The 27071-nt window shown below is 33.9% G+C and overlaps 1 protein-coding gene across 2 annotated transcripts in view; it reads left to right on the top strand.

The window, feature by feature from the left end:
• LOC121368032 (dynein heavy chain 3, axonemal-like) overlaps positions 1-25201 on the top strand; it is a 168537-nt gene extending 143336 nt beyond the window's left edge. Inside the window, exons 72-85 of one of the 2 annotated variants that reach the window (XM_041492542.1) lie at positions 594-692; positions 5191-5267; positions 5959-6045; positions 7747-7953; positions 9717-9854; positions 11213-11473; positions 12628-12720; positions 13440-13538; positions 14764-14946; positions 17508-17600; positions 19138-19311; positions 20347-20457; positions 20896-20956; positions 21855-25201. In XM_041492542.1, coding sequence (XP_041348476.1) covers positions 594-692; positions 5191-5267; positions 5959-6045; positions 7747-7953; positions 9717-9854; positions 11213-11473; positions 12628-12720; positions 13440-13538; positions 14764-14946; positions 17508-17600; positions 19138-19311; positions 20347-20457; positions 20896-20956; positions 21855-22000 — 1829 coding nt within the window. In that variant the 3' untranslated portion in view covers positions 22001-25201. The remainder of the gene's footprint in view (positions 1-593; positions 693-5190; positions 5268-5958; positions 6046-7746; positions 7954-9716; positions 9855-11212; positions 11474-12627; positions 12721-13439; positions 13539-14763; positions 14947-17507; positions 17601-19137; positions 19312-20346; positions 20458-20895; positions 20957-21854) is intronic. The other variant, XM_041492543.1, reaches the window with a different exon arrangement.
• The last annotated feature ends 1870 nt before the right edge of the window (positions 25202-27071 follow it).

The raw sequence follows: 27071 nt of genomic DNA, 5'->3' as shown, positions 1-27071 counted from the left end.
CTTCAATAATGTTCACAGCTAGGGCATGGGTCGAAATTGGCTGAAATTCCTGCCAGATATCCAGTCTGCCAAGCTACAAATTCTGCAAGTCCGAAACAAAACCTTCTGGATTAAACATGATTGTCTCAAACTAATGTGTGAATATATGAACTGTATAAACATAAAATAATTGCTGGTGTGACAGGACAACAGACCAAAAACAAATCTCAGCCCGTGATGATGTTAACCAACAAAACACGTCGGGATGGCAGTATTTCTATCTCTGCAGGGATATAATTTTTCAGCTTTTTATTTCATTTGAGTTTGGGGTATTTTGTGTAAAAATATTTTCACAAAGTAGATTTGATTTGATCTGAAATGCTGGAAAATGACTATCTTTTATAGGTATATTATACATGTCGATGTTTCAACTATTTAACAATCATTTCAGCTTTTATTTATAAACAAGCAGATTACATCTCGATGTTTATGCATTTGTCATGGAAATTTGTTTCTTTTTTTTTTCTTTTTTTTTTACAAAATATTTTAATTGAACTATTGAAAATGATTGATGTGATGTTATTACTTTGTTTTCTTTCACACTATGCTACCAGGACTTGTTCCATCAATTAGTAGCATCCACGCTAAGATTTCAGCGCAGAATCGTAAAATGTCTATCTTTGGACAGAGTCTTTCAGCCGAGGAATTCAACCGTATGTTTCAGGAACTCGTCCACTCATTTCAATTCTGCATGTTTCCATGCAACCATCCTTTCCTCAGCTAACTTTTCCTCATTCCTCCCTATAGTGTATTTTCACTATGAAAATATTCTAAAACATTTTAACTTTTAATGCATTTGCAGCCTTAATTGATAAGGCATGTTGTTTACACAAGCAATATGATAAAATTATTATAAAATATTTTTAAAATATTTTTAATATAGTTGATAAGTGTGTATGTAATTGTTGCTAAGCTGGTCACATTACTATACAATTGCCTTTATATATATATATATATATATTTGAAGGAAAAACTTAATACATGTACTGGTATTTCATCTTTTTAATTAACAAAAATATTTACGTGTTTGTGTCTTAGGTAATTATATTTAGCATACCGGGTAAATAGAATATTAAAAATTTCAAATTTTAAGTAGACTGGACATTTATAAATCAATCAGAAGTCAAGATAGCCAATTAGTTGGGGGAGGGGGAGGGGGATATATTTTTTAAAATGCAAATGCATGTTTGATTGGCTAAAAATATTTTATTTGTATGCAGCTAAATGTGTCTTTGGAATAGCTTGCCTGCATATACAGATCAACTGACTAGCTAATAATATGCATGTATACAATGTGCATGTACGCATGTTCATCTGCTAGAATCTGATGTCAGTGTGCCTAGAATGAATTTTATTTCTCTGTAGCACAATGAAAACAAAATATGTAATTCTCAGATAAATGAGAGTATATATATATAAAACTGTTCAATTTAGAATGTTGGAAAGGTATTGAAAATGGGGTGTGTGGAGAGGTATTGAATTAATTTTTGCACTGAAAAAAGAGAACAAATAAGCACAAATAAAATATTTTAAAATATAGTAACTGTTACAGACTGTTCATATTTCATTTCTGTTAAACAATCTCATAGTCCTACAAATCATCTAATATAGTACAAATTCATCTGTATTCATTCATCAAGAATGCAGCTGTTTTAACGGACCACTTTTTATCCTTACTGAGGCAGTTGCTTAACAAAGGTTTGACTAAATTTAAGATATAAATACATCTATTACAATACCAGTTATGATGTCTAGTGCTGGTAATTGTAACTGTTGACCTGTAATGACTATCCTCTAGTATATGTCATAGATGTTAGACCCTAGTAAATTATTAAGTAGCTAATATAGAATGTGTGTGTTTAGGAAAATGTTGTGAATGATTTGCTATTCATGTTCAGAATAATATTATATGAATCAGAAATTTTTAATTCATGTTGAAACTATAAAGATAATAATAATTATATGCTTCTTTCTGGAATCAGAACTGAAACTAACTTCTTTCAAAATCTGTGAACCATGATTTCTTTTTCTTTCCTTACTTTATTTCAAAATCATTAGTTTCTCCACTACATTTGTCCACTCATGTTCATTAACTCTTTGGCTTGGGCAAATATTTACAACTGTAATTCAGCATGTGTGGAACATGCATCTGAAGGACCATCGGTGACTTTATCATTTAACATTTCTGTATGACTCACAATTCACATGTATATCTTAGCAGTTGGGAAGGAACAGGTATACTATTCTTATACAATAAATGTTTCTATCTCTAGATGATGATTATTTGAGGTTATGTTCTACAACATTATTTGTCATGAGATAGCATTTTAAAATGTTGATGAATGTTGAGATGCCAGAGGCGGATCGGGGGGGGGGGGGGGGGGGGGGGGGGGGGGGGGGGGGGGGGGGGGGGGGGGGGGGGGGGCAGGGGACCACCCCCCTAAATTTTGCGATTGTTATAATTTTATTATATATTAATTTTTTTTTAAATTACGATCCCCATCCAAAACTCCCCCAAAGTTCCCTTGGCATTCCACCTCATGTCACTGCTGCCCGCCCCCCCCCCCCCCCCCATAATGGATTTTTAGGATCCGCCACTGGATGCATCAGTTAGTATGTTTTTACCCTGCTTATTTTTGCATGTACAAGTAATATACTATAATGTAAATCAGGAAATGTTAGTTAGCATAAAATATTAGCGTATTTAGAGAGACTATTATTTTGTGATGCTAAATTTAAAGAGACCAACAAAAGAAACTGTTGTGAAAGACTTTTGTGCAATTATTTTGTTGGTGATTAACTGAACACACAACAGTAGTTACATGCTGTTGATGATAACAATAGTTAGTTAGTTAGCTAGCATTCATATTACTGCAATTGTTTATTAAATTTAAGTGTCTTTAAGATGCATAATGTCAAGATATCTCAAAAGTATATTCTTTCATATGACCCTACAACTTAAGCTTATTATTTAAAATATCTGACAATGCCAACTTTGGTAAAGTTTTATACCATTAATATGTCACTTATTTGAATTTCGCTAAATGTTAAGATCACTAATATATTTTTATTTACAGTATTAATTTTATTGCATGTTTCCATGTTTTGTCCAAGGTAGTACATGTGTGTAATATCTGTTACCTAGTAGTATACAATAGTTAATTGTTGACAAAAAAAGTAGATTTTGTTCTGTAACATAAAATACCATGTCTTAAAGAAAATGACCTGAGTTTACTGCCATATTAAGATGATTTTAACTGAAAGCCTTTTTTAATAACTAAATTAGATATTAAATACCTTTATGTTTTTTAAACATCAGTGTCTGTATATTCAGTACGTGTTTCTTGTCATCCCAATGTTAGTAGTATAGTCCAAACTGGATTTTGCTTCTCAATAATTCTACATGTAGGAGACAAACTACATTGTATATATTAGGATATAAAGTGAAGTTTAAGTTACTACAAACAGGACAATGAGAAATGCATTGAATATACATGTACAAATACTGATATTCTGAACTAAAAAATAGAAATATATTTAAGATGTAGTTTTACTTGTTACTTGGCCTTATGTGTGACTGCACATGAAGAGGATTAATTAAGTAAGTAAGTTTACTTGTTAAAAAGGATCAGTTTGTTGGAAATATCTTACAATGGCAGAAAACTCAGGCACATCCATCTCTTCTGTACAAGTGTTAGTCATGTGCACGTACTTATATGTTACACTTAAATGTTAAAAATCAGAGATAAAGAAAAATCATTTTCCATATTTCCTGTATAATTATGACTCATTTAAAATAACACTGTGCTGGGGTGTCATTAAACATTCATTCATTCATTAATTCCTTTAAGATTATGACAGTCAGTGTGACTTTTTTTTAGAGCATACCAGTATCACAGGATTTCTAAAAATACACCCAATGGCAAATATATTAAACCTGTGAATAATTATTAAATGTTATAATTGTTTCTAATTTTCCCATTGAAACGGTTTATTCCTTGCAGGATTTTTAAATAATATAAATTGTAAGTTACCATAGTGGTTACCTTGGATAAACTGCAAAAATAATACGAGATTTGAAGACATACTTCAGTTTAGAAGTCACACAAGAATTCAAATGTGGATGGGTTTTTTCTATGATATATTATCAAACTCTTTTATACATTACCTGTATACAGTGTATATATGCAAGTTTACCTGTCCTTTAGTTTGATTTTTTTTTCTCAGTATTTTGTTGAACCATGTTGAAATTATTTGATTTTTTTTTAACAGGATGTTTTAAGTGAAGTGAAAAAAGAAAGAAAAAGAAACAGACAAAAAAAAAACCCAATTAAAAAACAAAAAGCCCCACATATCGGCAAACAAAACAATAAAAACGAAACATTTTTACATATATGCATCACATTTAGGTAACAGATCAGGTGCATATAGCCTTGATATGATTACTGAATCTATTTAAGTTTTCATTTGGTGCTTTGTTTGTGATTTGGTCCATGCAATTGCTTTCATTCTTTATTTCTTGATCTAGCTCCCACAGTTGATTCAATTTTTAATTTATAACAAATATTTTATAATTAGTTTAATGTCAGTTGTATTATTATCAGAATTTATGTATTTTTAGTCAGGTTTTACTACCAGACATTTGTATGGTATCATTTTTCCTTCAACCAGGATGAACATGTGCGCTCTGATTTCACCTTTGTGGTTTTAAATATTATTTACATGCTATTAATGGCTTTTCTTTTATGGGAAGTACTCAATACTTACATGTATATCAGATGGAATTATATAATATATAATAAGACAGTATTATTGCAGAACTTGTCTATAACAGCCACTCAAGGGCCTTATTAAATCTAGCCTTTATTTACAGGTGGCCTTTGTATTGAGGCATGTAAGAGGAGGTAATCTTTCTGTAAACAAGTGATTATCATACAAGGTGATATTTGTAACAGGATTAATTGTATTAAAAGATGCAAAAATAATTTCTTCATATTTTATTACATTACTTATGTTTTCACTGTAATTTGTCATAATTTCTAGGTTATTAATGGGTATGTTTTTTCACTTTTACATTGGCTGATTTGGAGTTTAATTATGGCTTTTTAGATATTGTGCTTTTGAATTAATGAGATGTTTGCTAACATTCAGGTGCAGGCAACAAACGGTTGGCAACCATATCTTTGGGTCAAGGTCAAGGTCCAATTGCAGAGAAAATGATTGAGGAGGTAAGATGTATGGTATGGTGGAAAGGCTTCCTCTGTATATTATAATACTGGGAAATGGATTTGTAAAAAATATGTTTATTGTTCTAGAAAAATAAACTGAAAGAAAGCAATATTTATTTAATGATACCCCAGTACATTTATAAATATGTAGGTTTATTTGGTAACATGATAGCTGTGATAGACAGTACTACATGAGTGACCATTAGATACATGTACCATTTAATTTTAGATGGCAGTCATTTTGGCTAAATTATGTTAATTTTAGTGGAATGTGTAACATCAACATTAGGTATAATCACCATGGAGCAACCAACCAAATGTGTCTAAATTTGTTCCTACATATGTGGAATATTACTATGTAATACCACAAATCTCACACAAGTATTCTTTTCAGTGTGTGCATAAGACAAATGTACACTGAACGAAGAAACTTGATCACATAAGCTACCTTTACCAACATAGTAGCAAGACAAAATTTAACAAATACTTGCTGTAATTATAATGCAGGGGAATATATAGTAACCTAGGAACACAAGTTAATATTTTTATTGGCAATGAAATTAATCTTCTCTCTTGTTTTGTTTTTTTAAAAACCTCACACATTGTTTTAATCTGAAAATATAAATAGATCATAATTGTTATATTCTGTATTTTGTATATGTATTTAGTTACGATTTATTTCCCTTTCTAGGCTATAGAAGCAGGAACGTGGGTTGTTTTACAGAACTGCCATCTAGCAGCATCATGGTTACCAGAACTAGAGAGAATTTGTGAATCAGTAAGTATTCATTTAAGGATTGTCTTGTTATTTCTTTTACGTTCATCTGGGTATGAACAAAAAAACTCGATCAGCAAACTGTGTGAATCACCAAAGCCGTTCTCACATAAGTTTGCGGATGATTTGTTTTGTTCATACCCAGATGAACATAAAACATATAACAGACAGTACTTACAATTAAATTTGAAACATACTTACTAATAATAACATTAAAAGTTTATATTTCATTTTGAATTATTTTTTTTGGTTAAAACAATAATGCTCTGTAAGACAAATTACCAATATAAAATGAGGTCATCAGGTATGACGTTCCCTGACGATGTAATTTTTACATTAATCGAGAACTGAGCAAACTCCTGTTGTTACGGCTGGACCAATGGGATGACGTTATATTGTAATGAACGTAATGGAAATTTAATTATTTAATAAAAATATTTAATGTGAAAATATTCCTATGTACGGCTGCTAGCCATAAATGTCAAGGTACGTATGATGTTTTGTGAACTTTGCGCCAGATCTTACTCATTCTTTGTCTGATTTCACTGCTAATTAATCTGACATGAGCTAATTCATTTTCATCAGAATGGCCACACATTTTCTAACCCCTGCAATTACAAAAAATTTCTGTGGCAAAAAACATGCCGTGCAAAAAAACAAATCAAATATAATCCATAGCAAAAAAACAAACGTGCCAATGATAATTAAAAACTCCACAGCATTGTCAGTTGCCATGGGCTATTTTAGGGGCTGCATTTTACGTGAATACACACAAAGTGCCAGGTGTACTGAAACCTATATTAGTCATTTATGAGTTCGGCTGCACATAAACCTGTTGTTAGTGCATGTGTAAGCAATAATACATTCTGGCATAAAATAAAATGTCGTCAGTTTACTGATAGAAATACTGGATCATGATTATTTATTCAATTCAAGCATTATGGTTAGGATTAGGGCTTTAGACTTTGGATAAATATTATGAAGTACCTTATATTCTTGGGTATAATGTATGTTGGAACATAACAAAACAGTCTCTGTATACCATAGTATATTCATGCTTCCTATAATCATTCACCTACCTAAGGAAAACAAAAGTCACTTTTCGCACCCTTGATTTGGCTTGGTACACAATAAATAAAACATATCCATTGGTAATTTTTTGATATGATATATTTGACAGAAGATACTTTTTATTTCTTTTATCTTTTAAATTTTAATCTGAATATTTTGTCCAGAATTGTGAAAAATAAAAACATACCGACCTGTAAACAGTGTTGTCTTCTCATTATAGAATTTTAACAGGGGTCATGGTTAGTAAACTAGTTTTTATTTTAATTTGGCGAAGCATTGTGATAATACAGCTAATTTCAAATTTTAATGATGTCAGTATTCTATTGATGTCACTTTATACATTGTATCTCTGTTCAATAACAATAAACTAGGTGCATGACGTTTCCGTTTTCAGAATGCTAAAAAATTCCAATGCAAAATTCCTATTGAATTTTTTTTTTTAACATTACTAATGCACCTGAATGTGTTTAAAGAAAATCTTGTAATTAAAAAATTGTACCATTTACGAAATATGGAATTCAAGTGAAATGCCGGTGAAATATGCTAAATTTATTGTGTACAAAGCCAAAACAAGGGTGTGTAGAGTGACTGTCATCGACCTTAGTAAACCAAGTCCTCTTCCGTGTTGTTCAGGTGATCAGTGACCCGGCCCGCACCAAGCCGAGTTTCCGACTGTGGCTCACCAGCTACCCATCCCCTGTGTTTCCCGTGTCCGTCCTGCAGAACGGGGTCAAGATGACCAACGAACCACCGAAGGGACTGAGGGCAAACCTACTCAGATCTTACCTCAACGACCCCGTGTCAGATCCGGTCTTCTTCCAGGGCTGTAATAAACCTCAGGTACTGATGTAGTTACAGAGAAATTGTCAGTTGAGTGTGTGACTGGTCTCAGTGTAGTGGTTACGTCTTCTCCAGGGCTGTAATAAACCTCAGGTGCTGATGTAGTTACAGAGAAATTGTCAGGTCAGTGTGTGACTGGTCTTAGTGTAGTGGCTACGTCTTCTCCAGGGCTGTAGTAAATCTCAGGTGCTGATGTAGTTACAGAGAAATTATCAGGTCAGTGTGTGACTGGTCTCAGTGTAGTGGCTACGTCTTCTCCAGGGCTGTAATAAATCTAAGGTGCTGATGTAGTTACAGAGAAATTGTCAGGTCAGTGTGTGACTGGTCTCAGTGTAGTGGCTACGTCTTCTCCAGGGCTGTAATAAACCTCAGGTGCTGATGTAGTTACAGAGAAATTATCAGGTCAGTGTGTGACTGGTCTCAGTGTAGTGGTTACATCTTCTTCCAGGGCTGTAGTAAACCTCAGGTGCAGTATGTTGTTACTCTTAGGTGAGTGTGTAACCGGTCTCGGCTAGTGTAGTGGTTAAAGGTGCAGACCCTGGTTTCAGCCAGTAAAAATTGACACTGGTTTGGTTAAGTTACAAACCTGTAACACATTTGGATAACGTTACAAGAGAGTGAAACGAGTTTGTGATGTGGAAATGGTGAAATACCATTAAAAATAGACTAGAACTCAACTCCATAACAGTTACTTGTTAAAATCATGTGCATTTTGTGGTATTAGAAACACCAGGATGACCAGAAACACTTCGGTTGTACAAAAATGGATAATCTAAACAATACAATGAAGGTAATGTCTGATTTCAGAGATCATGAATAGCTTTAATAGTGAAAAATATGCCTTAGTGTTTAAAAACTAGGGTCTGACCCTTTAAGTCTTCTTTCTTGACTGTAATAAACCTCAGTACTTTGTGTAGTTGCAGAAAAATTGTTTTGTGAGTCGTAGTATGTCACCAGCCTTGGTGTAGTGGTTTATCCATTGGTACTGTGTTCACACCCCAATATCGGCTCCCACTCAAAGCAAGTTTTAACAACTCGTTGATTAGGTGTAAGGCCGCTGCACCAACCTCTCTCTCTTACTAACTGCTAATATCTAACCTACTGTACTAGAAAGCTGAGGGGTGTGTTGTGTGTGTGTGTGTCTGTATGTGTGTGTGTGTGGGTGTGTGTGAATATTGCATGTATCAATACAGTTATTAAAAGGCGATCCATGTAGAACCTATCCATATATCACTTAAAAATGTATGTTACCATCAGCAACATAACTTGAACATTCATTAGCTACATTGTGTATCACATCATCAATAAAACATCTATTATGAGTTGAAATAAAGAGATGCCTGGTGTTTGTCTTGGTCACTGAGTTGATGCGCGGTTGGTCTAGGATCGATCCCTGTTGGTGGACTCATTGGGCTATTTCTCATTCCAGCCAGTGCTCCACAACTGGTGTAACAAAGGCTGTGGTATGTACTATCCTGTCTGTGGGATGATGCATATAAAAGATCCCTTGCTGCTAATCCAAAAGAGTAGCCCATGAAGTGGCGACAGCGGGTTTCCTCTCTCAATTTCTGTGTGGTCCTTAACCATATGTCTGACGTCATATAACTGTAAATAAAATGTGTTGAGTGCGTCGTTAAATAAAACATTTCCTTCCTTCCTTTTGGTCACTGAGCTACCAATATAATCTTATTTCATTCGACTTCATTTTGTTTGTTTTGTTTATGTTTTGTTTTTATTTACTACTCTATACTTTGTGATTGCAGGTGTTTGAGAAGTTGCTGTTTGGTCTGTGTTTCTTCCACGCCCTGATACAAGAGCGGAGGAAGTTTGGAGCACTTGGCTGGAACATTCCATACGAGTTCAATGAATCAGATCTCAGAATCTCCATTCGCCAGCTAGAGGTATAATTTATCCTCCAGGCCCTGTCTATGGGTATGGTTTGCTACAGGGAGAGGGTATATAATGAAATCTTCCAGAATCTCCTCAATTATATGTATGAAGTATGAAAGTGTGTGTGTTAATGGGGAGTGGAGGATGGTATATAGCTTATTCATTATATAATTAAATACATATTAAGAAAGGAGAAAAGGAATGTTTGTTTAATGCCATCTCATTATAATATACTGAGAGGAAGAAGAAAGGGAACACTTGGTATTGTAGAACAATATTTGCATCGTAATGTCTGTACAAAGATGTAATATTGGACTGAATGGGCGAGACGTAGCTCAGTGGTACAGCACTCGCCTCATGCGCGATCGATCTAGGATCGATTCCCATCGGTGGGTCCATTGGGCTATTTCTCGTTCCCGTCATTGCTCCACAACTGGTGTAACAAAGGCTGTGGTATGTACTATTCTGTCTGTAGGATGTTGCATATAAAGATCCCTTGCTGCTAATCGAAAAGAGTAGCCCATTAAGTGGTGACAGTGGGTTTCCTCTCTCAATATCTGTGTGGTCTTTAACCATATGTCCAACGCCATAGAACCGTAAATAAAATGTGTTGAGTGTGTCGTTAGATAAAACATTTCCTTCCTTCCTATTGGACTGAATGTCAGTAACTGTAAGATTGAATATCAGTAAGACCGTTAACTTCCCGACACAATGGATCAGGGTTTTGGCTGCAGTCGCTCTCTCCTCTTAGTGTTGGTGTGATCCCATATTTCTTTCTACTAGTATCGTATAATGTATTTATACTATGGCTGGGGTGGGAAGTAGCCCAGTGGTAAAGCGCGGCCAGTTTGGAATCGATCCGACCGTGCATCAAGCGAGTGCTTTACCACTGGGCTGTGTCCCGCCCCTCAGTTAGTAGAGTGCTCACTGAGATGCATAGGTCAGTAGATCCAGTCTCTCATTCAGTTTTAACCCATCCCAACTGGTGCTCCACGAGTGATATATCAAAGGCCATGGTATGTGTTATCCTATCTGCAGAAAAGTGCAAATAAAAGATCTCTTGCAAACTAATGAAAAAATTTAATGGGTTTCCTCAGAATTACCAAAATGTTAGTGTCAATACTGACATCCAATATAGCCGATGATCAATAAATCATTTTCATTTCATTTCAACTTATTTTCATGCTGATATCCAATTAAGGTTCAAGCACGCTGTCCTGGACACACACACACACACACACACACACACACACACATATCAGCTATCTGGGCTGTCTGTCCAGGACTGGGTTAGTTGTTAGTGGTAATTATAAATCAATGGGCTCTAGTGGTGTCATTTAACAAAACAAACTTTAACTTTTACTTTCAGCTCTTCCTCAATACCTATGTGAAAACTCCTCTAGAGGCGCTGACGTACCTGACTGGGGAGTGTAACTATGGGGGGCGTGTCACCGACGACCAGGATCGCCGGCTCATTGTCAGCTTACTGCAGATCTTCTACAACGAGAGAATCATCACCGACGACCACTACAACTTCTCCGATAGCGGCCTGTATTACGCACCACCAAAGGGAGACTACCAAAGCTATGTGGACTATATCAGAACATTGCCTTTGATTCCACATCCTGAGGTAAATAGTCAAAGGAATATTATAATATATACTCAACAAACTTAATTTTAGGGCAAGAAGAAATTTTTTGGTAAGTTTTTGCATATGTCACCAAAGGAGATTACCAAAGCTATGTGGACTATATTAGAAAGTTGCCTTCGATTCCACATCTTGAAGTATACGATCAAAAGAATATTATAATACACTCCTGGGGCATACCCCGAGAGGAAAAAATGCCGAAGTAAACCCAGACCTGTAAAATAAATATCATTGTCATGGGAAAAGTAAAATAAATCTGGGGAAATTCCAGATGGGACAAGCTCCTCGTCTGCCTCATGCTGGCTGTGCCATTGCACTCAACAAAGTTAATTTTAGGGCACTAAGACATTTATGGTCAGTTTTTGTTAGTGTTATATCTTGTTAGCAAGTTTTGATCATAGGTAATTTCTAAAAATTGTTTTTTGAGTAAATTTTGACCAGTGTTATGCACACAAAAACCATACACATGATGGGTTTTTCTTATTTAAAATAATTTTGTACCACATATAAAGAAAAATGCCAAAAATATTAATGTAAATAGGTTACCTTGTCTTTATAGGTCTAAAACTAATGAGCTACTCTCGATTCACTAATGTCAAAACCTATACTAGCTCTGCCATTTAACTTTCAACCGACCGTTCAAAATTGTGCCAAATTTCCTCAACAAAATTGCGCACCTTTTCTCTTTGGCATTAACTGCTCCATTCAAAATTCCATAGCACCACCACCACCCCCACCCGCCTGCTACCGATTTGATCAGGCTGCTGGTGCTCCCTTGCACCTGCCAGTGCAGGCGGTCCCTCCTCTCCCCTCCCCCACCTTTCCTGTCATGGACAAGGCCAAGGCCGGCTCTTGTGCCCACGATAGGCGTGCGCTACAACAGCTTGTTCTGAATGTGCACGTAAAACCCTATGACCTGACCTGACCTTGTCTTTCAACTTACTTTTTTACTTTTTATTTATTAGGCCCTATGGTAATTACAAAGCTATACCTATTGTAGAATAAATAAGGCAGGGCTGATGTGGGGGAGGGGGAGCTCAATAACAGAAGAAGTGGGACACATTAACGTTGTCTTCTCCAGCTGAATAACAGTGTACATACATGTAGAATACTTTAATATTTCTTTTTTCTGACAGGTATTTGGATTACATGAGAACGCTGATATCTCAAAGGACCAACATGAAACACAGCAGATGTTTGAGGGAATTCTGTTGACACTACCTAGACAGGTGTGTTGTCATGTAATACCATTACTATTATCAAGTGTCCATGTTATATGCTAAAATAAAGGAAAGGAATGTTTGTTTAATGACACCTCAGCATATTGGAAAATACGGCTATTTGGTATCTTAACATGTTGTTATTTCAGCATTTTGGAGGGAGGGAGGGTTTTGAGAGAGAGAGAGAGAGAGAGAGAGAGAGAGAGAGAGAGAGAGAGAGAGAGAGAGAGAGAGAGAGAGAGAGAGAGAGAGAGAGAGAGAGAGAGAGAGAGAGAGAGAGAGAGAGAGAGAGAGAGAGAGAGAGAGAGAGAGAGAGAGAGAGAGAGAGAGACGAGAGAGAGAGAGAGAGAGAGAGAGAGAGAGAGAGAGAGAGAGAGAGAGAGAGAGAGAGAGAGCAGGAGTGGGAATTCTCCTTGGATCAGCTGTTTTCCTCTCTTGGAACATTGTGTTTCCTCGCATTTTAATCGTCCTTTCCTCCAAAATATGTCAGATGGCACAGATTTTAACCTAGGATTTCAAGAATTTGCAGGACCCCTCTAGATTTCCTCTTTTTAATTCTCACCTCAGAGAGAGAGAGAGAGAGAGAGAGAGAGAGAGGGAGGGGGGAGGCAGGGAGAGAAGGGAGGCAGGGAGAGGGAAGGGGAGTTGAGGAAGTAGGGAGAGAGAGAGAGAGTGTGCACACATCATGTATATTACCGGTAATTTAGACAAAAATGCTTACGTTTTAGAATTCAGGAAGTGGCGTATCATCACAAGAATTAATTGAACAACTGGCCAGTGACATTCTTTCAAAGATTCCAGCTGATTTTAATCTTGAAGATGTGCAGGTGAGGAAAACAGTCATGTAGTATATTCAAGCAGTCGGTCTGACAAACTAGTTCATGTATCTGCATGGCTGTTGATGCTATTGTATTAGATATTGTGTTTTGGTTTAACATTAATAACCATGCACTTTTACATTGCATTTAAAAGTTTAGTTTTATCAACAGCAGTTTTAAAATGTTAGACCAACAAAATCACCTTTCAAGGTAGATCAGTGGTGTACAGTGACAATTTGTCAAGGCAAATATATATCACCTGTTTAGAATTGCCTTTTATCAAAATATTTAAGAATGATCAAGATAAAATATTAGAATAGAATGAAAAGCAACAATCACTAAAACGTGTGTTCATATTATAGATTTATTTATTTTATTTTTTAAATTGCATACGGAATGTTGAATTAAGCATCATACTTATAAATAATAACTGGTGCTTATACAAACACATGCATGCATGCACGAGCAAAAACAAACTTCAGTATCGTGTTGTTAATAGCTACCGGGTACGCACATTTCAGAGATTGCTACACAATTCTAAAACATTAAACAGTAGTTGCTAATCAACTTTCAACTGACTAAAAATATGGCTAATCAAGATTTTAAAAAAAAAAATGTTGCTCACGCATGCACACACACTATTAAGAAAAGAGAAATCAGACTTCAGGTGAATGCACAAACAATTTTTTTAGGCAACCCTAACTATTCTAAAAACAATAATATTATAAATTTAATACTGCTCATTGCCAAACAGTACATATACACATCAAAATGCAAAACTCAACAACTAACTTTAACTGGCTTCCAGAATAGTCTGAACACATATTATCATATAGATAAGTATATTTCCATAATAAATAACAGAACAAACCACTTTGAAGAAAAGTAGAATTGTTGGAGAAAACTAATTGTATAAAGTATAATGTACAATGTACATTTATTTTTCAGAATTATTTTTGGGTACATTATATTTACAGAATATACAGAAATGATTTACAGATTAATTTTTTTTATATTTATGTTAATTCGTATGAGACCATATTGTAATACATCATCTACCTGTATTTTATTGTTACATGTTTATTTTATCAGTACTATATTCTATATTGTATATTTTTGTGGTGGAAAAAAAAGAAACAAGAAATGGAAGGATTCTCTGTATGTTACATTGCACCTCAGATGCCAGCTCTACCTCTGAGCTGCGTCCCCCATGTGTACATATGTCTCGTTTCAGGCACGGTATCCCGTGAAGTACGAAGAATCGATGAACACGGTGTTGATTCAGGAGCTGATTCGATTCAACCGCCTCACGGACGCGGTGCGCCACAGTCTGCAGGACACGAGGAAGGCCATCAAGGGTCAGATTGTGATGTCATCGGAGCTCGAGGACGTAGTCGACAGCATGATGGTCGGCAAGGTACGAACTGTAGACCACGGGGGTCGGGGCCCAGTTTCACAAAACATTGTAAGCCTAGTTTTGCATGTAAATGTAAATCCATGACTCAACCACAGTTCTTACAACTAATGTAGTTTGAAGTACACATATTTCTTTGGTTCTTAAAATGCACCATCTTCCCCAGTGATGTAAATTGATAGATGATATTACTGGCAGGGGCAGATCCAAGAAATATTGTGTGGGGCATGTGGAGGACTAACAGGGAAAGGGTACATTAACTACATTAACTCGTACAAAGGCATCCCATGAAAAAATATAAAAATAAATATAAATAAAAGAAGAGGGGGGCATTTGAATACTTTTTGGGGGGATGGGTCTCCTTGTTCCCCCCTAGATCCACCTCTGGGTGGTAGCCTGGGTGTTTTGGCTGTTAATTACTATGCTGAACACCAAAAGAAACATCAATCAGGGTTATGGTTTGCTTGTAATTAGAACAGGCTTACTGGATTACAATACAATACAAAAACTTTATTTCCATGTTCATATATGTATAATAAAAACATAGTCTGGTTGACCAGCAAAAATAAAATACATAAAATGTTAAATGCTAACATCAAAAAACTAAACTACAACTCTTATTTAATAAAGTACATGTAGTGTAACAGGTTCTATTGTCTTTTGTCTGTTCTTCGATATTTGGTTAATTAAAATAAATAAATATTATTATTTGGATTACAAATGATATAAATCAGGGTTATGGTTTGCTTGTAATTAGAACAGGCTTACTGGATTACAAATGATATAAATCAGGGTTATGGTTTGCTTGTAATTAGAACAGGCTTACTGGATTTATAAATCAGGGTTATGGTTTGCTTGTAATTAGAACAGGCTTACTGGATTACAAATGATATAAATCAGGGTTATGGTTTGCTTGTAATTAGAACAGGCTTACTGGATTACAAATGATATAAATCAGGGTTATGGTTTGCTTGTAATTAGAACAGGCTTACTGGATTACAAATGATATAAATCAGGGTTATGGTTTGCTTGTAATTAGAACAGGCTTACTGGATTACAAATGATATAAATCAGGGTTATGGTTTGCTTGTAATTAGAACAGGCTTACTGGATTACAAATGATATAAATCAGGGTTATGGTTTTGCTTGTAATTAGAACAGGCTTACTGGATTACAAATGATATAAATCAGGGTTATGGTTTGCTTGTAAATTAGAACAGGCTTACTGGATTACAAATGATATAAATCAGGGTTATGGTTTGCTTGTAATTAGAACAGGCTTACTGGATTACAAATGATATAAATCAGGGTTATGGTTTGCTTGTAATTAGAACAGGCTTACTGGATTACAAATGATATAAATCAGGGTTATGGTTTGCTTGTAATTAGAACAGGCTTACTGGATTACAAATGATATAAATCAGGGTTATGGTTTGCTTGTAATTAGAACAGGCTTACTGGATTACAAATGATCAGTTGTGTGAAATATATAAACAATATATTGACCTGGGGTTCTCCTGAATCTCAATATGCATTAGGGGGCGGGACGTAGCTCAGCAGTACAGTGCTCGCCTGATGCGCGATCGATTTAGGATTGATTCCCATCGGTGGGCCCATTGGATGGTACATATAAAAGATCCCTTGATGCTAATTGAAAAGATTGATGAGCCCATGAAGTGGCGACAGCGGGTTTCCTCTCAATATATGTGTGGTCCTTAGCCATATGTTTATGATGCATTATTGATACTGTTAAAATACAGCTGAGTCAACATACAGTTAAAGATAATTTATTAGAAACTGTTAAGTTGAATAATTTTTGGTGTGTGGAGTATGGTATTATAGTTAACAAATAAATCTAAAAAGTAGGATTGCATATTTGTCATGTGTCATTTTAGTTCTGAATTTAAGTAATAGCATCTTGGAATAGTTATAGATAATTGAAGTTTAGTGTCAAAGTTTGGGGTAGTGGTAGTGGCATTGCTGGATCCCTCCCCAAAAACACCTGAGTGTGGAACTTATGTCATTATAGAATGTATGCTATAATAATTCCTGACTGAAATGTTTCTAAAATAAGAATGAATATACTATAGAATTTAAATCTGTATGGATGACACTATTAGCTATTCAGTATATCTAGTGGTAATAATCCTGTTATTAAAGGGACATTCCTGAGTTGGCTGCAAGTTTTAAGATGTTATTAACTAACAGACTTTTTAACGATTGTAGTTACATATCAAATATATTTTTCTGCATATAATATTAGTGGGTGTATATTAAACGTGTTTCTGATCATTGTAATATTTGTACTAGGTTAAATTTCATTTTATTTTCTAAAATATATTTTTTCGTACATACAAAATTATTTAAAAACAAAATCCAGTTTGGGCTTCTTACAAATATTAAGATGACCAGAAACACATTGAATACACAGACACTGATGTTCTAAACAAGAAAATATATTTAATATGTAAGTTTAATTGTAGAATTATTTTATTAGTCGAAAACATCTTACAATGCAGCAAACTCAGGAATGTCCCTTTAATTGAGAGAATGTTTTGTTTCAGGTTCCGGCCATGTGGGCAGCAAAGTCGTATCCATCTCTGAAGCCTCTAGGAAGTTACATCACAGACTTGTTGGCCAGACTGCAGTTCTTCAAGGTACGTATATGTAGCTACAGGAAACAAAGGGAATATTTGTTTAACGACACTCAGTTCATTTGAAACTTTTGATATTTGATGTCGAACTCAAGGGGAGAATCCAGGGGGTACCAGTCCCCCAAAAAATATTTCAAGTGTTCCCTCCATTTAAACAATTTGTTTATGATTTTAATTTCATAAATGCCATACTTTTTTAAGGAGTTCATCCATGTGACTTTTTTGCCTTTGGTACCCTCCTGAAAATATCTGCTTATAGTCTGCTCTTATAACTTATATTTATTTTAATACTAGTCTAGATAATGAAAATCAGCTACCAGTATATCAAACATATACAATGAAATCCCTTTAAACCAGACACTCTCGGGGCCAAGTAAAATGTCCGGTTTTAGAGGTATCCAGCTTAGAGAGGTTATTTTCTGTACTGATTTCAAAAGTAAAAAAGGACCTGTCCGGTTTTGATTGGTTTCACTGTACTTTGTTCTTACTGAATAGCTGCAAAGAAACTTTTATGAGCACTTTTCCATAAACTGGATAGTTCATAACACAGCGAGTGTGAGTAATTTTGACATGCTCATATACCACTAGAGTTTCGAGCATGTCCGTCCCGGGGCCTGTCTCTGGATAGCCAGGGTCTTGTCCCGGGACAGAAACAAATTAAGCGGACAATTTTAAAATTTACATCCAAAAATTAAATAGTGGGCCTTTAAAATTTTGATGCACATCTCTAATTAATATAATTAATAAAGAAAATTCTGCTCATTAAATTTGGTCGCTAGATTAAGATCAGGTGGTCAAAAAGAAATTAGATAAGTCATAACACAGCCTTATAATGTACCGTACCTGTCATAAGGCACTAATTTAAATGGAGGAAAAACCTAACAGGTCCATGGGGCAATTAAACCTCTGATTATATCTTGTCTTCCATATACCTGCAGTACTACTGTGAAGCTCAAAAATTACATTGGGATATTAATTTATACTGAACTGAGCTTGATATACAGCACATTGTTTAATCAGTGTCTAACCAATTGTCAGTGCTAATTCATTCATTTCATTTGAACTTATTTTCATGCCTATATCCATACATCTCGGCTGTCTGGGTTGCCTGTCCAAGACAGTGGGTTAATCGTTAGTTGTTAGTGGTTAGTGAATGCAGTGCTTAGTCCAGAAACTGAAGAAAGAAACTTACTGCTGATGCAAAATGTCTTCTTGTTATGATCGGCTTAGCAACAAAGTATATTTTATTTGTACTCTCCCCACAGACAGAATTGTTTTTTCTTTGTTTTCTGAACATTTTTACTTTCTTGGTTAAAACTTACCGTAATTATATTTTACTCAAAACTGCTATTCCAAAATTTCACTTTTTCATTTATGAAAACATGTTAGTAGTCTTAGTTTTTTTGTTTTTGTTTTTTTAACTGCAATGTATACCATATTACATACATGTGTCAATTCTCTAAAAATTAATTTTAAAATTTTAAATTAATTAAAATGTCAGTATTGTATATAGATGCCATTTTGTATTTTTTTCCTGCAGGACTGGATTTTCTTTGGAATTCCGACAGTATTCTGGATATCAGGGTTCTACTTTACACAGTCGTTCCTCACTGGAGTTCTTCAGAACTACGCTCGTTTTGCCAAAATTCCCATTGATCATTTAGCATTTGAATTTATCGTCACAAATATGAAAGGTTCCATGGCATCCAAACCGGTATGTGTTTGTTTTGTTAGACAGATCTCTGTCTACACCCATGGCATTGTGATATCTGGTAGAAAAACATACTCAAGTGGCAACTTGTAACGAGAAAAAATATGAGAAAATATTAATCTTTGGTGTACACCCACCATTTATTCTATGATTTGAGAGCTTATATACCAATGCATTTTTTTTTTTTTTTTTTTTTTTTTTTTTTTTTTTTTTTATCCCACTGCCCCCTTTCCTTTCTCTCCTTTGAATTGTATCTCATTTCTTCCCAATCTGGCAACTCCTATCTTTCAACTTCTTTCACTGTTCACCTCCACATCCCAGTCCTTGTCTCCCCAAACCGTGACAAGTGCTTGTCTCATTGTGGCTATCTGTGCCACACACCTGCCAATGAATTTTATGGTACTAAATATATGATATCATCAAAGATGGGAAAGAAATATATTGAAGAAACTTCAACTCTGTTTAATCAGTGGACTGTTAATTCAACGATCAAATATGAGTAATAATCACACTTGCATGGTGCTGACATATGTTATATATACATGTAGCTGAGGTGTGTGTGTGTGTGTGTTGTGTGTTGTGTGTGTGTGTGCACAAGCTTAGGACAGCATGATTGAATCTTAATTGCATATAAGGACAAAAGGAAATAAGGACATAAATTAAATCCTAGTTTTTAATTCAAATGTGTTTCAAGATGGGGTTTGCAAGTGAAAATTTATTTTTCATTTCATATTTTCAGGACATTGGAAATACTGCAGATTGACCCAAAACATTTTGTTTGGCCAATGAAAGAAACAGGGGTGGGCCTTTATCCTCTATATGCATGGCAATGGAAATCTAGAATTTATTTAATAATGTCCTAAAGTATTTTTTAAATATATACATTCTTCAATAGATGTATAGGAGAGCATTCACATACCACATAACCAGCCACTGTAAAAATATACATGAATATATTGCAATGTTAAAAATAAAAATATATTAATTGTATATCCATGATTTGAATATTTGCTTTGTATTTTTAAACTTTTATTTCAGACCAATGGTGCATATGTTAAAGGTCTGTTCATGGAGGGGGCACGATGGTCTATAGAGCACAAAGTCATTTGTGAATCACTTCCCAAAATTCTATATGACAGCACACCTATCGTATCCTTTTGTTTTAATCTTGAAAATGTGTGGATACACAATAGTGTATATTATAAAATTGATGAACTAAAGTCATTAACTGGCCTTACTTTTCGAGCTATGGACATTACACTTGTAAATACATGTACTCTAATTTAATTTAATGGTTAAAAAAGTTGTAACAGTATGTTACTTCTTTTTTCCTTTTATTTAGCTGGGGGGTTTTAAAATAATATTTTCAGAATTATTAAATTTGGTGGGAAAGTGCCATTTCTGTACTAAATATGTTAGTAAATATGTATTAAATGTCTGAAGTAAATATTACAGTTCATGATACACTGGGCTTTCTTTTACTTGTTTGTATCGTTTCTAATAATTCTAAGCCTTTAATTATTTCAAGGTCTACAGTATTTTACATATTTTGAACTGTACTTTCATATTAACCTTAACTCAAAGCAGATTTGGCTGAAACCTGGAGAAAAATCTACATTTGTGGAAACCCAATCATATGCTTGCCCTGGTAAGTCGATAAATATATGTTTTGCATTTTACCATTTCTTAAATGTTTATGAATTACCGTATATCATTCTTTAAAAGTTGTGGATTAGACCATGCACTCTTTAAATATTTTGGATTAGACTATTCTATAAATGTTTTGGATTAGAACATTTGTTAAATGATTTGAATTTATACCATTATTTAAATGTTTTCGATTAGACTATTCTTTAAATGTTTTTGATTAGACCATTATTTACACGTTTTGAATTAGTTAATTCTTTAAAAAAAAAAAAACATTTTAATTTGACCAAATGTATTAGACAATGCTTTAAAAAACTGGCTTATTTAAAAAATGAAAGGATTACTGTACATTAAAACCAAAAATTCTGGATGAAAAAGAAAATGAAAGTAATTTTTAAGAGTTGTCATGGTGCATAATTATTATTATTTTTATAAGATAGCACATTGAATTGGTCAACAGTAATTTTTAAAAAAATGATAATTAAAAAAGTTAATCATTTACAATAGAAAAACAAGCCAATTTTAAAACATAAGGGTTTTTTAAAAGTTAATTTCATTTTGATAATACTTATAACAGGTAATTGATGTTGTGCCCAAAATATTCATGCCCAAATTTAGTACAAACATTCTGACCTCAAAACCACTGACATGTTAATTTTAATTAAATTAAAATATTAAAATAACTTGAAATTCATGTCTGAATATTCACAAAATTCTAACAGCTGTTAACGACAGTACTGAATTAGAATGACCTTGCTGCGATCAGAGCAGACAAAAGACCTTATTGCACCCAAATTATTGAGATCTGAAGCCCTGCATAACTGTATTATTGTTTAGTACTTTTGTCTATTCACTTTAAAACATCAGTTTGTGTTTTAATCTATGATATCTGCCTGCAGTTTACAAGACCAGTGCGAGAAGAGGAATCCTGTCCACAACGGGTCACTCGACAAACTACGTCCTCACCATTCTGTTGCCGTCGGACAAGCCCGAGAGTCATTGGATCAACCGAGGAGTAGCTCTGCTGTGTCAGCTCGATGACTAGGCACTACTACTGCTAAATGACTGCTGCCCATTATAAACCTGGGGCCTAATTCACAAACGTCTCTTAGGCTCTGCTAAGACATCAAAGGTTCCTCTTTGCAAGTCTTTTAGCATTGCACTGCGAGATCGCAAAGTTGTGAGAGTTTAGTGAATTAGGTCTCTGATCTTGCAGTGGACCCATTCTAAATCAGATCTGTTTACGATTTGGACCCAGTCTAAGCCGGATCTGTTTAAGATTCAGACAGTATGCTGGCTTGGTCAGAAGTGAACAACCTAGATCTAATTGTTTGTTTTTATTTATAAACTTTGATTATGAAGTCACAATGATTTTTTTGTAGTTTTACCATTCTTATTGCTGTATATATTTGTTGAGTTTGGTGCAACTTCTTTTGATGAATTTTTACAAGTGGAACATCTGTTTATTCAAGTGTAGTGGAAAACATGGTTAATTTGCAAGTAAACCTTCATTTTTTGCTTTTTGAAGGCATGCAGCAAGCTGTTTTCTTTAGTGTGAATATAAACTCTTTGGTCTTTAAGTTTGAAGACAAAAACCTACTTAGAAGTGTGAATGATGGCCATCTCATCAAATGCTATAAAGAAGCAGGATTTTCTGAGTGGTATTATTTGTTATATACACCACTAAACATTGAAAAACCCCACTAAAACTTTACTGACAAAAAGGTCAGTTGGATGATAACTTAATGTATGAACCAAACAGACCTGTGGATACGTTTATTAATGAAGAACATGTGTTTTAACATTTTTGCTAATGTTAGCTGTATGTACAGATTATCGATACTTATAACTGTACATTTATGGACCAGATTCACATAGAAGCATGTATAGTTTATATGTATATATAAAAAAAATTTATTAGTAAAATGCCTAAAATTTGTTGCACAAAGTTTAAAATTTCCAACAGACTATAAAACTACACAATTTTTAACCTTTATTTTTTATATGCAAATATTAACCGTTTTGTAAATCATGTGATTCAATTTTTGAAATGGACTAATGTTAGTATGTTAAATATTATTTAAAATGTTTAGTTATGTTAAGGTGTCTTAGTAATAACATGTGTTGTTTCACTGTTGGCAGTTTACATTGAACAATCATGTGGACGATGATATTGCTTGTTATTACATTACCGGTAGTTTCTGGAGTATAACAATACTGTATAGATAAATGAAACTGGCACTTGCTATGTACATGTATGCTTAACAATCATCCACATTTATTAGGATTTTGTTTTCTATGACAACTAATTATTATGTATTAAATAGTTATGCATGTATTTGTAAATTTTTATTTGTTACATATATATTTACTTAGCATATACTGTGTATGCTAGAGTTGAAAAAACAATGTATCAAATATGTTCTTCTACTGTAAACTACATGTAAAAAGTTACGCAATATTTTCTTTTTGAAAAAAATATGCAATTTTGTTCCAATATATTTATTTAATTCTTTCACTCACTACCTCAATAACCGTTAATTTAATTTTAGAGCATGAGGTCTGCAGATTTGTTTGTTTTGATTATTTTTCTTGTTTTGTTAGATTTTCTTTAAAAGTACAGTATCTTTGGTGATAATCGTGAATTAAACATAACATCCTCCTTTCTTTTTCTTAATCATAAACAATGTCTAATATAATCAGCTACCATCTTCTGCTGTGATGTAAATAATCATTTGAATGTTAATTTTATTTGTAAATCCTAAATAATTCATCAAATAATGAAATGTTTACATTATGGTAAAGCTTTTGTATATATTTATTATTTTAATTTATTCAAATGATGCTTGAAATGTATTTATGTATTTTAACATTTTAATAATATATTTCTATATATCATGTATCAGAGCCAGATTTTAAAATGTGATGGACATGGGCAGAGATTCTATTATGTGGGGGCCCCTTTCAGAAAAAATAAATTAACCTGTTTTGTTTTCATTATTTTTTTGTGAGGCCCCTTATACATGTATGTGGAAGCCTTTGGCAAGCATCCGTGTTTCTTATCTTTAAATCTGGTTCTGCCATCTATTTTGTTTTTAATTACTGGTTTTATTTTATGTATATGTGTAGCCTAAATGTAGTTACATATACATACATGTAAACATACCCTAAGTGCATCTGTATACATAAATATCATCTTTTAGATATGTTAAGTTTGTTACTCTCGTTCACCTTTAATGCAAAGCCACATTTTGCATTGAAATCATCATACATTGAAATAATGTATAAAAAAAAAAATTAATTTAATTTTATTATTTTTTCTCTCATTTAGTTCATAAATTTAATGTATACTACACACATTTCTTGTTATAGTTAACAAGTCAAAATCTATACAAGTATTGTTATTAATATATTTATATTTGATAAGCGAGATGATAGGCTGTGGTATGGCACCATTTTCCATACTCATTCGATTGCACTTGTTCTAGCAAGGTTATTCTGACTATTTATTCCTCATTAAGCTGATGACATATCTTTAATATGGTCATACTTATAACCTATGCACTATTGTACTTTGTGAACCTATTACCAGATAATACCGTAATTATTTTTCATGTTAGGGTGTAGTTAAACATTCACCTTGCTGTACTTCAACCCTTGTTCTTGTGTACAATTTATATATAAATATACACATTTGTACAGATGAGCTGAAAAGCTTAGTGCTAAAAAAAGATGAATAAACATAACTTGATCTCAAAATAATGTGATATTTGTTCAGTTGTGTATCTTTAACGCACACATTTTTGAAATGCATAGAAGTACACATATTAACCAATCACCCCAACACATTGTTAAAAGCTGTGAAATCATCCCAGCTGAAATATTGTATTGTAAATAGTTGTGCTAAAATAAATATTGTATTGGCAACTTGCAATACAAAACAATTGGTATCGATTATATTTAACATGAATCTTAACTACATAACAATGTACTTTTGCAAATGTGTAAATGGTTATGTTAAAAAAAAAAAAATTGAAAGCCAAATATATTGGTTTATGAAATGGACAAAAGGAAAAACAATTTTACTGAGGCCTTAGTTTTTATCTACTTGGGTGTAGTTATTATTCATCATGTTAATGTAGATTTTTATAAGAAAGCAAAGACAGTTGATTTCTGTTTTGCAGTATCTCATTACATTATTTATTTTGATATACATTTATGTTATGAATAAATATTACTTGAGCAATACTTTGTCCGTTTTATTTTTATAATGCTGCTTTGTTCATCACTCCACGTGTTTAAAACAGGGAAAGAAACATTCGGATCAAGAAAGGTTCAACTACAAAGTTACCAATGCAAAAGATTGATTGATTGTTAATAAAGAGGTGGTTTAGACAGGAATAGGGATATTTCCAGGTATCATGTAAGGAGATAGTTTGTTTTGTTTCACGACACCACTGGAGCACATTGATTAATTAATCATCGGCTATTGGATGTCAGATATTTGGTAATTTTGACTCGTAAACATCAGAAGAAACCCACTACAGTTTTTCTAATGCAGCAAGGGATCTTTTATATGCACTTTCAGACAGATAGGAAAACACATACACAGCCTTTATCCAGTTGTAATGCAGTGGTTGTAATGAGAGAAAAAACAATCGGCTGAATCGATCCACCGAGGTGGTTCAATCCTGTGACGCAAGCACCTAAAGCGAGCACTCAACCAACTGAGCTAAATCCCGCACCTGTAAGGAGATCGTTAAAAGGCAGCAGTTTTTCAACAATAATTTAGTCTGTTTTTTTAAAACATAAAATACTTTTTGCACTTGCTGGGAATGTAAACTGAAAGATGGTTTTTTTTTTTACATTAAAGGTAGGGTCAACTCAAACAAGAGCCTTATATGTTGGAAAGATGCATACCCAGACCACCAACACATACTGACACTTTAGCAAATGAAAAACGCGTAATTTTAGAATTAATAAAAAAACATGATTATTCCTGCTAACTGGGGGCAGCCATTTTGTTTAGTTTTTGTGAAGTCCGGTGGGATAGCTTGGGGCGAAGTGACGTCAGCTCCTGACCATCTCCTGTATGTACAGTGTAAACAAAAGCAGTAATTTTCGACAAGGCGCTTCTCTTTGATCAACCTGACTTGTAAAACAGCATAAATGACATATATAATAAACTATTTAACTAAATATATTTCAAGTTGCATTAACAGAACAAAATGGGGTTATAGTATTTTTTTCTGTTTAATAATCCAAAGGAAAAATGTACACTATTACGCCTATTGATATGCTATGTTAGAGCAAAAACGACAACCCACGATACCCAAGTGATAATTTTCTTTTCTTTGGGACTATGTAATTGGTCAGTTCTGTGGTTTTAGATGGAAAAGTCTACTTAATCCATAGTTTTACAGAACTATTTACAGTAATAAATCATGTCCATTACAAATTTAGGGGCGACAGGTAATATTCCACAATACCGGTATGTATTTTTGTGTCTAGACAGCGTCAATTAATTGGCTCGTCTGGTTACCAATCAAATACACATCTGCCAATCAGGAATCACAGGTAGAAGCAACTAACAGCATAGACCAATTAACTAAGAAAACACTCCGTGTATCATTTCAGTACATAGGTTAATGCATGGGCAACATTGTTAATTGTTTCGACTTGTTGTGTAGCCACTTTGACAATGGTATTTTATTTTGTATTGAAAAATAATATATATAGTGCTGGATATACTTATTGCTGGCTTACTGGGATGTGTATTATTACAGAACATTGCAATGTATGACTATTTATCATCCCGCAAAAACCAGGTAGATTGTGTTTCTCTAGTTCTAAGGCTCATTCCTGATGTTACGCGTTAAGTATTACGTAACCACCAGCTCGCCAGAGGGCGTACTCACCGAGATGGTACAAAATGGCTGCGCCCATTATATATAATAGCCGTCACATTCAAGTTTTATTAATTAACTATATGATTATACGTGTTGATATTAAGCAACAATGTGCATTACATATCGTTGAATATGCATACCAGGCCAAATGCCTTAATTGACCTCTCCTTTAAATGATCATATTTTAATGTACAAAAACACTTTCAC

This window comes from Gigantopelta aegis, chromosome 3, assembly GCF_016097555.1.
Source record: "Gigantopelta aegis isolate Gae_Host chromosome 3, Gae_host_genome, whole genome shotgun sequence".
NCBI classification, from domain to species: Eukaryota; Metazoa; Mollusca; class Gastropoda; order Neomphalida; family Peltospiridae; genus Gigantopelta; species Gigantopelta aegis.
Note: the sequence above shows the minus strand (reverse complement) of the source record. Positions and strands in the feature narration are given on the sequence as shown.